At 38.7% G+C, this 15,939-nt stretch overlaps 1 protein-coding gene across 4 annotated transcripts in view; it reads left to right on the forward strand.

Annotated features, from left to right (window-relative positions):
• Positions 1 to 15,939, forward strand: part of LOC121656570 — a 70,571-nt gene that overhangs the window by 47,750 nt on the left and 6,882 nt on the right. Inside the window, exons 3-5 of one of the 4 annotated variants that reach the window (XM_042011624.1) lie at positions 4,289 to 4,324; positions 9,521 to 9,626; positions 14,618 to 14,836. In XM_042011624.1, coding sequence (XP_041867558.1) covers positions 4,289 to 4,324; positions 9,521 to 9,626; positions 14,618 to 14,836 — 361 coding nt within the window. The remainder of the gene's footprint in view (positions 1 to 4,288; positions 4,325 to 9,520; positions 9,627 to 14,617; positions 14,837 to 15,939) is intronic. The other 3 variants (XM_042011625.1, XM_042011626.1, XM_042011627.1) reach the window with 3 other exon arrangements.

Genomic DNA, 15,939 nt, shown 5'->3' on the forward strand with positions numbered 1-15,939 from the left:
GAAGTGTGACTGACTGAGTTTCATGGGAATGATTATGTTCTATTCTATTCTACAGTCATTTAGCAGATGCTTTTCTCCAAAGCGACTCACATCTGAGAGTAAGAACAACAGAAGCAAGTCAGACAGCTGTGTGTCCAGTTGGACCCAGGTACTGTCGTGTAGTGCTAGAGGCACATCATCTTGGGCATAAGTGCACACAGCTTTTTCAGTGCTGAGTTGAGCCAAAGAGCTGGACAAATCTTTCTAACTCATTCCAACAAGTAGAAGAGTTAAGTGCAGAAATGCTCCTGAAACAGCTGAGTTTTTAGTTTGCTCTTAAAAGTGGATAAGGACTCTGCGGATCGGACGGAGTTTGGTAGATCATTCCACCACCAGGGAACAGCAGAGAAAAAGAGTCTAGCTACTGCTGTGGCTCCACGTTGTGGTGGGAGCACTTTCACTGGCAGAGCGCCGAGAGGGAGTGTAGCTCTGGATTAAGGAGTGAAGGTAAACAGGAGCCGTTTGGGTTATTGTTTTGTAAGCCAGAAGCAGAGTTTTTAATTTAAAGTGCATTGCAACTGGAAGCCAGTGAAGAGCGATTAGCAGCGGAGTGACATGAGCTCTTTTGGGCTGGTTGAAGACCAGATGTGCGGCTGCAATCGTCTGCAGAGGTTTAACTGAGCATGCAGGCAGGCCTGCCAGTGAGGAGTTGCAGTAGTCAATGCATGAAATGACCAGAGCCTGAGCCAGGAGCTGCTGTGTGTTATGTCAGTTAGGTGCTGATCCTCCTGATGTTATAGAGAGCAAATCGGCAAAACCCGAGTAACACCAAGATTCCTGGTAGAAGACGTAGGTACAAGTGTGATAGAGTCGAGCTGCACGCTTATCTGTGGCAGAAAGGAAGGATTGGCTGGACAGACAATAAGCTTGGTTTTGGACAGATTTAGCTGAAGGTGGTGATCCTTCATCCATGCGGAGATATCAGTAAGGAAAAGCTGAGTGTCATCTGCATCACAGTGGTAGGATAAGTCATGAGAGTTAATGACTGCACCAAGTGAGGAGGTGTACAGTGAAAACAGAAGAGTGTTCTCTTTATTTGTTTGAGCAGTGTATTTTTTCCCCCCAACAGAGCAAACCGTTAGTCTAGATTAAAAATGTTAAATGCCCTTGATATTGGTCACAGTTAATGGTAAAGGTTATCAACTTCAGTCATAGTAGCAATTTAAAACAATGTCTGTGTGGTTTTATGGCTCTGCTGTGGGACATTGCTGCTCTTCAACATGCAAGGTGAAATGCCTGAGGCAGGGGGAGCAGCAGCAAAGACCCCCTGAGTACAGAACAGCGCATCACTGACAGACATGACACTCATTGGGTCAGACGCAGATTGATGTGGAGGAGTCAAAGTGGAGGCAGTTTGTAGAGAAGAGGAAGCAAAGGAAGGAAGGCAAAAGCCTTTGCGGACATGGCTGAACTGCGTCCCAATTTAACCAATTTCTTTTTATACTTATTTTAACTGTTTATCTACTTTAAATTGGATAATATTGCACATAAACACAAGTGCAATAAAACAAAATGAATCTAATTCCATAGGCCTCTGTGGGTCATTTTTATGTTCCTACCAATATCAAAATCAAACTAACTCCTTTGCTTGGTGAAGATTTGTCCTTGTGCTGTTTCATTACAACTTTATGAATTATTCCCCCTCATATTTCCCTCTTGTTAATGCAGATTCAAGACAAAAACCAACTGAGGCGACTTGTGGCGTGCACAAGCCTTCTGCCATATCAGGGGTTTCTTTGTTATCAAATAATTGTTATTCAGGTACCATAATTCTAAACATTTCTTGCAAATATTGCAAAATATTCCTTCAATGGCTCAGAGAAAATGGTAGGGACATGCAAAATGATGGAATTAATTCTAGTTCTTAGCTTTGGACCACCCTTGGTTTCAATTTGCCAAATGCCCCCTGACATTGACACCTGATGAAAAATGTTAATCAGGCCAGCAAGAGTAAGGCCTCAAACCAACTTAGACCCAAGTACACATTAATTCATGTACGCTATAGAGTCTCAGCGCCCAGCAGCTGCTGATTAAAGCATGAATAAATTCTGAACAAAGGCTGAGCTCCTCCATGTGGCATGTTTTATGCCACATTCATGCAGTTTTTTACTCTTTCTTTTACTGGAAACATGAAATGAGATGATCCATAATAGTATTGCATTGTTTTTTTTTTTTTGTTTTGTTTTACCCCCCTTTTTTCTACTGTTAGCTTTGCTTTTTCATTGGAGTTTATGTCATAGCCATATCAGTTGATATGATATGAAGGACCCCTGACTGGTGACTCTTGTCCTTTAATATCACATCAATGTTATTAGACAAACTCAGGTTAACTAGTGTACATTAGATTTTCATGTAAAAAAAACACATGTGATTTAATTAAAGTCATAGAACAGGTGTTTCAGTAAAGTCAGTTTAAGTCTAAAACTGAACGGATTACTTTTGTATGCCAATGAAAAAAAATGACTGCCACATTATTTTATATTCTATTGCAAATATTAGTATGAAAGGCATAACACATACTCAAAAACTTGAGTTTTCTTTCCTCTTTAGCTAGAAATCTGAAGGAAACTACAGCAGTAAGGGATGATTCAGATTCAGAAAACTTTATTCATCCCATTTGGGCAATTCATTTGCTGTTACATGGTGTTACATGGCGTTTAATTTCAAGGTTTAAGGTTCTCCTGAACAAAAATTGCTACTCGGTTTTCAGCATTTTCCTTTATATCTAATCTATATACTTTAAACAGCTACAAACTGCAAGTTCAATGCAAGTCAAACTGTGAAGCAGTCATTTATTAAACTTGGATATGGATATGTTACATCATGTTAGATGAATGCAGACTGCACAATGTTGATACTAATTGGCTGCAACTGTGAAAAGCAACAGATTTTAAGTATCATATTAAATTTAAGCCAGTTTTATAAGCTCATTTTGTAGCTACAACCTTTTTCTTTCCAGTTATTCTACTTCTTGGCATGGTCTGAGCTGGTCAACATGTTAGACAGAAAAGGCTTCTGCTGCCATTCATTGTTATGTTTCCTAGTTTGGCTTCCATCTACACTGATTTTACACAATGATGCCAGTGTTGCACTGAACATGTCATTCCATGCTACATTCCTGTAAGCTGTTTAGCAAAACAGCAAAAACCCCTTTGAGGGGTGATTATCTTAAATTTCTGACATTGACAGAAATCTGTCACAATGATGATCTTTGAACCTTTATGTATGTTTTGTAGATGTTCTTCCATGCTAATGATGGCAACGATATCCAAATCTAAATCAAAGTTTTTACATCACGCTTGACCATAAATGGAAATATCTGAGAAACTCTGAATGAAGTGGACTGGTAGTAACAGGAACCGCTGGGCAAGGACAGAAGATAAAGTTTGACATTTACATTGACATAAAGTAAATGCCATTTTCTCGTTTTACCTCACTGTGCAGTCTGTGATCTGTGGCTTTGAACGGTACAACTATGATAACAAACTGACATTGTGAAGAAAACCCTTTAGAGCACTGTGTCAAAGGGTCTGATGTAAAACAATGAAAAGTAAAATATCTCTGTGACTGTCTGCTTAAATTCTCCCGACCGCCACAGCCACAGACGAAGATGCAGCTCTTCTGTCTTTATGCCAACTGCACATCACAATGAATATGCATAACTGGCCATTTGCATACACTTTATATGTATGTGCATGCATGCGAGGACACAAAAGAAATGGTGTCCAGGTTTGAGCATCCATCAGAATCGCTGTTGCCCCTGGCAACTGCGTCACTACTGTAACCATTGGTAACCTAAACATTCTGGCTAGTGTGAAGCTGATCGCATGCAAACAGAGCCTCACACTGTTCCATCATTTCTGCATCATTTCAACTGTTCCACAATCTTTGCCTCTCTGTCTGGACGTTTTCATCAAAATAAATTAACTATTTTGACATTAGACTTTTTGGTGCACTGCAAAGCTAACAAAGAGCCACAACTGCTTTATTAATATGTCTTAAAATATTTTTGTAGAATTACAGAAATTTGCTTACAAAAGTGAATGAGCTGATTACTTTTCAAGAATGTAATGTATGCTTTCAAAACATAACTTAGGAATAAGGAGACACGATTTGCAAACATTTCATTTCAGGCAAAGATTAGTTTTTATTGTACCAATCCCTACCTTCTTTCTTTTAAATCTCCTTGTTCTCTTCCCTTCTTTCCTTTTCCTTCCTGTAACTTTCTCCTTCCTTCCCTCTGCCCCAGCATGGCCGTACCGAGTTTTCCTGGGAAGGAATCAATGTAAGTCTCCTTGTTTAAATTTTTTTTTTTTCCCCTTAAATCTCCTTATGTCATCCCCCCCCTTCACCCACCAACTACCTGAGTTTGAGCTTTGAGTACATAAGTTGACATCCTGCTCGTTTATCCTTCAACCCCTTCCTGCCACTCTTTCTCTCTTGCTTATCTCTCTCTGCCACTGCTGCTCCCCTATCCCCAGGTTTACTTTTTCAATCCATAAACTCTCTCCAATGTCTCCTCTCTTAGCCCTCTGCTAATCTACTGTACTGCAAGCCACACATATATACACACAGAGTAACAGATAACAGGCTGTAATAAGCTTATCTCATACACAGCTGAAGCCTCGTACAAGTCCCAGCTTTTACTGAAAGCAATGCATGATGAGGTGCATCACTGGCCAACAGTTTGTGTACTTTCAGCAGAATTTATTTGCACATGTACATTTTGTTTGTCTCAAAGCTATCTGAAAGCAAATAATCTTACAGAGACATTTCTGGGTTAAAGCAACAGGTATCTGAACAGATCGTCTGATAATGAGGACTTTCTGACAATAAAAGCAACACCAGCTAATTTAAAGGGCACATTTACCCTGGCGCTGTTTGGTCCGCTTGGTGCGAACCAGAGAAGCAAACTCTGGTCCACTTACAGGATGAAAGCAAACGGACCATCCAGTGATCCAAAGAGAGGAAGTGTTGCTTGCTGCCTCGCCTGCTGCTCATGCTGGGCAGCTTTTTGTGGAAATCATATCAGGTTTTAAGACCAAATTAAAAACAGAAACCCCAAGACTGCATAAATCTGGTGTTGTTCTATTGTTTTCTTGTGGTGAACGAGCCAGCAGAAGAGGGAGGATTTCTGTTTGGAGCCCTGCCCAATCATTGCACCAGCTTTTCTTCTTCCTCCCGATTTTTTTTCTTCTTGGTCAGGGGTCGTTTCAGGCAATATCACCTCTAGTGAGCAGTTGTAATTGCATGATGTTGTCCAGACGGTTTGGTCTGCATGAACAAGTGCAATGTGCCCTAAGATTGATGGAAAAACCCTGGATGTATTACATGTTAACTTAACATTGTAGTTTCTCTTATTATAATAATGGTTGGAAGTGAAATTATTTCCACATGTACACGCTTAACTCGACTCAAACTGGACCAGCCACCTCTGCGTATGCTCCCTATGTTCTTGGCTTTGATCAAAAAAGTAGCAGAAAAAGAAACAACTGGCATAAATAACATAAAAATCAATAAACTGATTTCCTTTTTGTAATGTTAAAACAAAGAGAGTAGTCAATTCTCATGGCCTCATCAAGCTTTAAATATAACTTGTGTTAACTGAGAGTGTAAGCATGCAGAGTTTCTGAAAAGCTAGATGTTTCCTGGCATTGGTGCCTTCGCTCTATGGATCCATGTCTGAGATGATTCCTTTAAAGCCCCTACTCTTTAAAGCTATCCATGTAAACAAACAATTATGTTTAGTCCTGTCCAGCTGAAACAAAGGAAAGTGGCTAGTCCTTTTAGCCTTGTTTTGACATCCACAAGCTCCCTGATATTTCCATTTCTTCCAGAGCTAGAAACCATTTCTGTCGAGTGCTGTGTGGGGATATAGATTGGAGTAATCAAAGCAGCTGAGGACAGTTTGTTGGCAGTTTGTGGTTGAAAAGAACTCCAAGAATGAACAAAAGTAAAAGCCATAAAAACAAAAACACGGGTCACAGCGCTGCGGGGAGGAGATGTGTTTCTATGTCTGGCCCCTCAAATGGCACATATTCATCTGATTTAGTATCCATATAAAAAGGAAATGGTAATTAATGCATATGAAAACATTTACAGGCCATTTAAGTCATGAACTTTAAACACCAGCCCAGTTTCGGTAGGAAACTGATTCCTGGTGGTGTACTCAGCTATAGTAACTCATATTTTGTTGATCTGAAATATACTGCCTCACCAGCTGATTACATTTCTCCTGAATTATGTTTTTCACAGCTGGATGTAATCCTAGAACACACAAAGCATATTTGAGAACAAATATTTAGTTCTGTTGTTACAAAATACATCTTCACTTCTGGATTATTACATTTTGTGCTGATACTAAATTAATGGAGAAAGATTGCAGCAAAAGTTATATTTGTGTTCCTGCTGACTTACTGGATACTGGATTATATCAAAAGGATACATCACATGGATGACACTCCATTGTCACAAAAGACCTTGATAGCATTAATTTTTCTTTGCACGTAGCTCCAAATTATATACAAGCACTGCATGCACTTATAACAGAGTTTACACTGCATTTCCTCCTGTAATCAGCTTCCGGGAACACAGGTTCTGTCTCGTTGCTGATTAGGTTTCAGTTTGGTTTGCCATAATCTCTGGCGCCAGAAATCAGAGAATGACTCTGTTGTACGCCCCAAACAGTATTTGATCCTCCCGTTCTGGCTTTAGTTGATACAGTCAAGTCCTCTCTCTCCTTATTTGACACGTAATAAGATAATAAGAGAATACTTTATTGTCCATTTGCACAGAAAATCTTTTTGTACCGAATCAACAAGGATTACAGACACAGACTGATAGAAAACCAGCACCATGTTACTGATTGAGCAGTGTGATGGAGTGTGGAATAAATCAATGTTTTTATTCATTCCTCCAGCAGTAAGACACCCTGAAGTGCCTACCCAATGGGAGGCGCTGATACTCATCATAGAGGGTATGACAGGGATCTGCGATTATCCTATTTACCAGTCTAAGGGTGTGTGCAGACCAGCCGTTAAAGAAACAGCTCTCCACAGGTTGGCCCACCACCTTGGAGCAGATGTTCAGCTGTTTCAGTATCCTGGACTTCAGCTGGACAGAAAGACCACAGAGCCAGACATATGACATGCAGGATATTTAATATGGTGGCGCTGCAGAAATTGTGGAGGATTTTACTGCCTGCTCCAAAAGACCTGAGTCCACTAAAAAAATAAATCATCTGCTGTACTTTGTTGCAAATGTAATCCACATGGGACCATGAAAGGGCATTGTCCACGTACACACGCAAATATTTGAAGTACGCAGACTGTTTTATTGTTTTTGTTATGAATCACAACAGATGCTGGTATATATTGTGTGTTTCCAAAAATGACCTCTTCTGTTTTGGTGGGGTTCAGTCTGAGAATATTCTGGTCGCACCACTGCACTAATCTGCTCACACTGTCAAAGAAAACGTCTAGTTTGCTGTGTGAAGTCTCTAGCCTCACCCTTTCCATCTACAGCTGCAGCAACGCTGACCCAGCTGGAAGACCTAGGAACTATAAAGAAATATTATTTAACACTAAATAAACTGCTACCAATCTTAGATGTATCTGTAAATATTTATTTTATATATTAAAACAAATGACTAAATTACAGGCATCATTACTGTCATTCAGCAGACGCTTTTCTCCAAAACGATTTACTCTGGGCTGTAGCGTCTTGCCCAAGGCCTCAACTGGAGGGTGTTAATATTCACCCCTGTGGGATTCGAATTTTGATCTCCTGGATGGCACACGGATGCCCTATCAACTGAGATATCCAGCCGCACGTTCTGATGCCTCTGGCGTGTCTTGCCTTCTGACACTGCGATGACAGCATCTGCCACTGTTCTGCCTTTCTGACACAAGTAATGACCACGCCGTCTCCACCAAATAAAACCTTTTACATTTTTCACTGTGGTCCATCAGGATCTCTGTCTCACATTCAGAAAAAAGCCTTTTTCCTGTCCTAAGCCAACCTGGAAATGTGAAGAATTTATTTATTATAGCCATTCACCTAACCTTTTACAGCCACCATGTGGGCGGGGCGAGGCGCTACCTTGCGTGTGCCCGCCTTAGAGTTGATTATGATTTATAAATGGAAACAGGCATGGGCCATTCATGCGCACGGTTTTAGAAGTAAGAAAGTTTTTGTGCGCCGCATTTCCTTTTTTCCCCATGCGGATGCCACCTGTAGTTTGCTTTGCTACACAGTTTTATGCATGAGGCCTCAGATCTCAATGACTTTCACCTTCTCCATTGTCATCAACATTTATCCCTACATTCCTACCTCCTTTCCTCCTTTCTATAGTGATAGCACTGCCAGCACACATAACCAGAATGATTTGACTAATTCATCAACTCCCAAACTTGTTCGTAAGTTTTAATTCATAAATGAGTTTTAACCAGGATTTGGCGTGTTGGTAAATGTAAATTTTGAGCCCTTATATGAAAGGGAAATTCCCATCCTTTTATCCTTGAAGCCGCACCTACACATGTAAATTGAGAAGCCCCAGCCCCATCTTTCATATTGTTCCATGTAGATCAAGATTAACAAAATAAGACTTAATTCATACTGATGCATGTTCATATGCTGAATAAATCAATGCATAAAGATGCACGCTCGGTGTTACCAGACCATCTCATCTGCAGTGGAAATGGTAGTACTGTAGGTACTGAAATTGATTCAACGTTGTGTTCCAGTTTGTACACGCTGAACATCTTTAAACTGCATGTTTGCCCTGTTGCTTTTATTGTAGAGTGAATGTTTCTACAAGGTGTGCTATTTTAATGAAAAACAGTCATCTGTCTCAGAGACGTAGCTCCACAGTTACAAGATTTTTTTTATACTGCACTTCTATAAAACCAGCACTTGTCCACATGATAAAAAATAAAATTGTATTAGATGTCCTTCATCCCTTGACAGATAATCCCGTGTACGTATTGTTCGTATTGTGTTATGCTACAGTGAAAATGTATGCACAGCTGCTATTTTTACAAAAGATTCTGTGGTTCATTTCTTTTGTTCTTGAAGTGCCACTTGATGTTCCATTTAGTGATAATATATTTAAGATTCTCTCTTCATTTGATGAACTTTGTAAGTCTTTTAAAAAGTGCTCAAATAATTAACTCTTCTCTTATTCCCTCTATTATAATCTCTTTACTCTCTTCCTTCATTTCTCTAAAACTATTTTCCGAATCTTCAATCATCTGCTCCCCTCACCTCAATTTATTTTATTCCGCTTTCTCACATTTATCTGTCATCTTTTCTTATTTTCTCATTTTCCTTGTCACGTTGATTCCCCGTCTTTTATCTTGTTGCCAACCTTTATCACCCACCATCCTCCTCCCTTTTATGTCGGTGTTTCTTTTCCATCTTTATTCACATGCTTACCCTCTTTACTGCAACCAAACCTCTCCTTCCTCCCTTCTCTCTTCAGCTGTCCATGGAGGACACTACTTCCATTCTGCCTCGTCTCAAAAGGAAGTCCACCAACACCTATGGGATTGGTGCCCTGGCTAAGTCCTCTCTGACAGGTGTGTCAGGTGTGTGTCTGTGCTGCTAGATGGTAAAACAGCCCCCATGTTGCCTCCACATGCTCCACGATGAGTAAAGGGTGAAGTTGTTGTTGAGCAATGACAGGGGCTCTACCTCTTTTCCCTGTTGTGTAAAAAGATTATTTTGGGTTTCTTCTTGTGCTTCAGATGCTTATTTGGAGCTAAATGATCAGTGTCTGGCTTGGTTTAATAAAAATACTAAACTCTAAACAGAGGTAACTGGATCATATCACATCAAATGTGTTTCTTTGTAATTAGTACTGATTTTAAATAAATTTTATACACATTCTGAATTTAATTGGCAGATTAACTGCAAAATTTCTTCTAAGGATACAATACAGATTAATCTAATCTTACATCTTCTTTGTGTTACAATTCAAGCCAAAGTATTTGTTCCACTTTATAGACTGGAGTTGTTTTCTTTGCAAACCTTTCTTAGAGCAGAAATTAGTATGAAAGTGTCAGTTTTGCTGCTTTAGTGAGACATAAGACAGTGAAGATGAAGGTTGCACCGAACCAAAAATCAGTTTTGAAATAAATTTGAAGTTGACTATACCTCCAGCTGAAATAAATGACATGTTGGACTTTAAAAGTACATCAAAGTGCACACGCTTGGAGGATTAACTGAGATTTATTGTAACATGTACGTATCTGTCTGCGCCACTTTGACCCCTCACAGAGTGAAGGATTATGGGTAATTCAAACAACGCAGAAGGGCTCATGTGGAGTATCGCCCTTGGATATGAAGTTATGCAAAGGTTGAACATTGACTGGTTCCAGGTTAGTTAAACAGGCAGGCAGATGATGACAGATTTGATCATATCAAGGAGTAAGTATGAAAAATTATAAAACTGTGAAGAAGGATGAGGAACAAAGACAGACAACAATTCCTTTGGACTGTCGATTATTTTAGCAATAAATTTCTTTGTTTACTTCATCCGCTGATTTGCCAGCGGAAGGAAATGTAGCCAAACATCCAGGCTATTTATCATTTTTGTGAGACTTTCCCAAAGTGGCAACAAAGAGCATTAACAGTTATAATAGCAGTAGTATGAGATACAGTGTTTCCCATGACTATGCACAAATCAGGGAAATGTGTGGAGAGTTCACTGCTCTCTGCTCGTTTACACCTCACCTTTCTACCTTTTCATCGATACTTTAGACACATCCAATTAAATGTGGTATTGATATTGATACATGGCAGCCAAACCAAAAGAAGTAGAAGCTAACAATCATAAATAAGATCAATGAAGCAAATAAGAAGTCATTAGCCCAGTTTTTGTTTTGGTTTTAATAAAATCCTGAGTAATTTATCTTATGTGTGTGCATTCAGTGTGAGTGATTTTTGAACTTTAGTGCCAAATATCATCTCTGCTTCTCTATTGCATTATTTTATATACTCTGCGACAACAGAGACCTTGCTGCCCTGGTATGGGAGTTCATGCAGCTTCTTCTTAACACATCACCTGCATTTTTCCTTGAGTGGTGTCCGACAACAGTTGTATGGGTGGTCTGCATGGTTAATGCGGAGAAGCATGAAGTGGAAAGTTTTCATTTCCACTTTTCTGTTCATGTGAAAGATTTGCCAAGGTTAAACTGATCATTTTAATAAAAACACCTTGTCGAGGCAGTGAGAAACTACAAAAATCTTTACAACACGTGACATAAAAAGACATGGACACCACCCCGCACAAAACCCAACCCCACCGCGGAGAATGTTTCTCACGAAGTATAAATACCCAGACCAAAACAAACTTTGTTTTTGCCACCTCCGGAACAACAGCAAAGCTCTCTGTTTTCGCACAGTATGTACAAACTTATGTGACAGCGCAGCAGAGAGTAAGATGAAGTGACAATAGTGTCAGTGTTGATTAAAGGAAATAAAGATAAGATGCCACTCCCAAACTTAAAAAAAAGGAACACATCTCGAAAAGTCAGTGAGCAGCCATAGCTTACTCACACACAAATCATGATAAGTAGTGTAAGTAAAAGCATGTCACCTTTGAAAGCCTTACTAGTCTGTGACGAGAAGAAGCCAATAAATGCCTGGGTAACAATTGCATGACAGGTGGGTATAGGTGAAGAGTATACCATAGTTAGATCATATGGATGCAAAAGGCTCAAATTAAATTGGACTAAATTAATATATTTGGTTTCCAACAGTTAAAGTTTGTGTATTAAAATCTCTATTAAACCTAGTCTTTCACTTAATTTTTTGTACTCTTTGTGGGCTCAAAAATCATCTGATGCACATAAAAGAAAACTAAAAAGATATCTTTTAAACCTTTCCTTAAATTGCAGATTGTTTAAACTTTGCTCCAACAGGCAACTTCACTCTACAGGAAAAAGAGGAGGAAGAGGAGCTTGGAATCAACATGACCACCCCTGTGGGTGCCCCTTCCTATATCACTTCCTACTTACCCCTTTCTTCCATTGATATCAACAGCTGACGTCAATGACATATTCCAGAGTCATTGATGGAAATTCAATCAGATCTTTGATTTCAAAGAAACTAAAGTAAGTGAGATTACTTACTTTAATTACCTACTGAAGCATCTCCACAGGCGTGTTGGGGAATGTAGTGTATTTACAACGTGGCAGTGCTGCTGGTTTGTGAAATAGTGACTTTTCTGTGCAGTGCTTGGTGAAACTTTTTGTGCTCTCTTGTGTCTTGTGCTTCGGACTGTAGTTCTTCGTGCTCGGCACTGTGTAGCATCTCAGAGTGTTTGTATAAAAGATGTTTCTGTTGTGTCCAGTGTACTTAAGATAAATGTTTGGTATAATTTAATACTGTATAATATATATACTATCAGTTTTTTTTTTTTGAGCCTTTGAGTAGCCAGGACCCCAACACCCTCCCTCATCCTTCATCCCCATTCTATCCATTCCTATTTCCATCCCAATTAGGCTCTGCAGCGAGTGTTTGATTTTCAAATGAGATTGACTCTCTTTGTCTGGGGGGAGAACTGTGTCTATTTATAACTCTGCCTGTAACTTACCCCGCAGACCAGGGGAGCAATTTCCTAAACCCTGCCTCCATTTATTCATGGTTGCTTGATTTTAATTTAAATTTCTTTGTTATCGATCAACCTCTCTGCACACATTTGACTCGAGGAATATGTCCCTAGTTGGAATCGTATATTTGAATCTTAATTGGGTAGAGATTTGCCGGTGAAACTATCTCAATGTTCTGTTAACACTTGAGGATTCTTCATCTCTGTTTTTGATTATATAACTTTAATGAACATCATTAATCAGGAGATGGGTAATGGCTTTAACTCTTGATATGGCTTTATCAGATTTTTAGCAGTCATTCTTGTCCTTTTTTGTAGAAATCAGCAACATAATAAGGCAGCTGTGCCTAATTTCTCACCTTACCTCCGATCACTGACCTGATCCCTTTCTCTCATGCCTGTACATTTATTAAGCAGGTTACATGCACCACCACATATAAAGCTAGTTATAACAGTGAAATGCATCCAATTATTTAGTTTTTGGGCTGTTTATTCATCAAATAAATATTTTTTCAAGATACAAAAATGTGTCAAATAAGACATACCCCTTATGAATTTACATATTAAAGCAATCTGGCACGTGAGGAGCGCACAGCTGCATGACGTTCACATCTACTTTTCACCACCATCGGCCACATTGTTACATACTGTGATATTTCATGGTTCAGCATTACACTTATAAAGCAGTTAACCCATTAATGCTTGACCAAAATATAATGGGCAGAAAGTTTAAATAAAGAAGATTTTAAAAAAGAAAAAAAATATGCATATATGTACAGTTTGCAGATTTGAGAAAAGCTTTTACCAGAAAGTGATGCATTAGGTCTCAGAAATAGTGTGTATCAACTTTGACAATAATAAATAAATAAAATGTGAGTGAAGCTTCATTTTTTGAGAACAGTGATAAAAATTTAGTAAGAAAGCAACTTAAAGTGCTTCACACAAAGAAAATCAAGCATTGCAAAAATGAATAAATATAATGCACATTAAGGCAAAATCAACATTACCTGTTGCCAAAAATAATGCTTCCCTTCTCACTCTATTAAAAAAAAATGATTTCACTTTTATTTATGTATTTTGAGGAAAAATATTTGAATGAACCTGTTAGGGCCTATTACAATTAAAATCACCAGGAGCATTGTGCATAAATTTAGTGTCAACTCCACATTCAAACTATTTAATAAACCAGTATAATTTAAAACAAAGAAGTCACACGCTCTGAAAAACAGTGTTTTCTACTTCAATTAGCTTATTTCAACAACTGCTTCAAAGAAGTCTAAAGAAACAGAGTATTTTGCACTAGATGCCTCAGGTTAGCAAAGCAAATAAGTGACGAGATATTACAAATGTTAAAAAATTTAAGGGGGTATTATAGGTGTTCACACCAGATATTTGTAGCTCCACTTAGAGATGTTGAATGCAGAAGCGGTACTATTGAGCACTTCATATAAAATTTCAGCTACTTCAGCCAGTCTAGTCTCACACCTGAAAGGTGTGGAGCTCATAGCTACTAAATAAATAAATAATAAATAAATAAATATTCCTCAGCAAACCTATTGTGAACAAGTACTTTAACATAAAAATTTCCAGAATGAATTTCAGCACTCATTCTAGTCATTATTACCTGCTAAACATGTTTTTATTTACGATAAAATTGGTGCCAGTTTGTACCAATCATCTTGTATCTGGTCATTTTACCCGATTTCATCCATGCCGTTATATTTATTACCCCACTGACATCCTTTATCATCATCTCTACTATTAAAAAAGATCCTCCTCATTACACAGTTTCTACCATCATTCTTCTCCCCCTTCCCCACCTTAACCTCAGCTGGAGGTATAGTCAACTGCAGAGTCCAGAATTAGTTTTGACAATATATTTGTGTGTGTGTGTGTGTGTGTGTGTCTTGTGTGTGTGTTTGTGTTGCTGGTCCGGCCCTCCTGCTGCCCTCATACCTGTTGTAGGTGTAACGCGCTCCATGAAAGACAAGGTGACCAAGCCCACTGCCATGGCCCAGGGCCGTGTTGCACACATGATCGAGTGGCAGAGCTGGGGCAAACCATCTGCAGGGCCACTCGGGGGTGCGGGACATACCAACCTGCAGAGAGAAAAGGAGAGGAGGATGGAGAACGATGCTTACAGTGACCTTAGCGATGGCGAGAAGGAGGCTCGTTTTGCTGCAGGTGAGGGAAAACCGAAGTTTAAATTTCCATATAAAATGTTTGGAAACAAGGCCAGTTCCCACCAAGACCTACACGTGCAACAGAAAAAAGTTTGTATTAATCTATTTTCAAATATCTTTCAAAGGTACAAACTGGAAGACATTTATTTATAGTGAATATTAATTTTCTATCCTCTTGTGGATTATTACAATAAAGCCTAAGCTAGTAATATGCTAAGGTGGTAATATCTGATCACTTAGATGACACTGCATCAAGGTTTTTTTTTAATTGATAAATAGCTGATGTAAACAAAAGAGCAAGGGATAAGTTCAGGAAACCTTTGTTAAGTATTTCAAAACAGGGTTATATCCAAGTGCATTTTAGTCAGAACAATCAATATCCCACCTATTTTATTTGTTTTTTAATTAAATGGACTTGTTTAAAAGATTATATATCTCTTCTGGCCTGGAAACTCCTTGGAATCTCCTCAGAGGAGATAGAGAGTGTTTCTGGGGAGAGGAATGCATGGGTTTCCTCCCTGAACCTTTTGCCTCCACCACCTAATCTTTGACAAGTGAAGGAAAATGGATGGATGCTAATGCTGCATTCCACATTTCCCCCCCAGAGATGTCCAATAAGACAATGCAAAACCATCTTTCATAGCATTTTACATACTTAACCATTTTTAGCCTGAGAGGAAAAAAAAGAAAATAAAACATGTTTATGAAGTAAAGTAAATGAGAAGTTCAAGAGAAAAATATGAAATAACTCACTTCATACTCACGGAAGTAAAATAAAAGTAAATGAAGGAATCCTTGTAGGTTTTTTGCTCCAGTCCCTATTTTCCATCTGTCCCAACTTTTTCTGGTTTGGGGTTGAATATCTAGAAGAGTTAAACACACATTAATTTTTCAACATTATTGGATTTCCCAATTAGAAAAAAAAGCACTACATTCTCCTCCACTGCTCTCAAAATCCAATTTCTCCATTAATAGCTGTTAACTCCTTTGTTTTTATTACTAATTAACATTTCTGTGTGTTAAAGCAAGGACTCAGAATTGTATTATGCACCATCTCTAATTAGTGAATTAATGGATCTTATGCTGAATTTCCTAAAATGCTGC

This window comes from Melanotaenia boesemani, chromosome 17, assembly GCF_017639745.1.
Source record: "Melanotaenia boesemani isolate fMelBoe1 chromosome 17, fMelBoe1.pri, whole genome shotgun sequence".
In the NCBI taxonomy this organism is placed as follows: Eukaryota; Metazoa; Chordata; class Actinopteri; order Atheriniformes; family Melanotaeniidae; genus Melanotaenia; species Melanotaenia boesemani.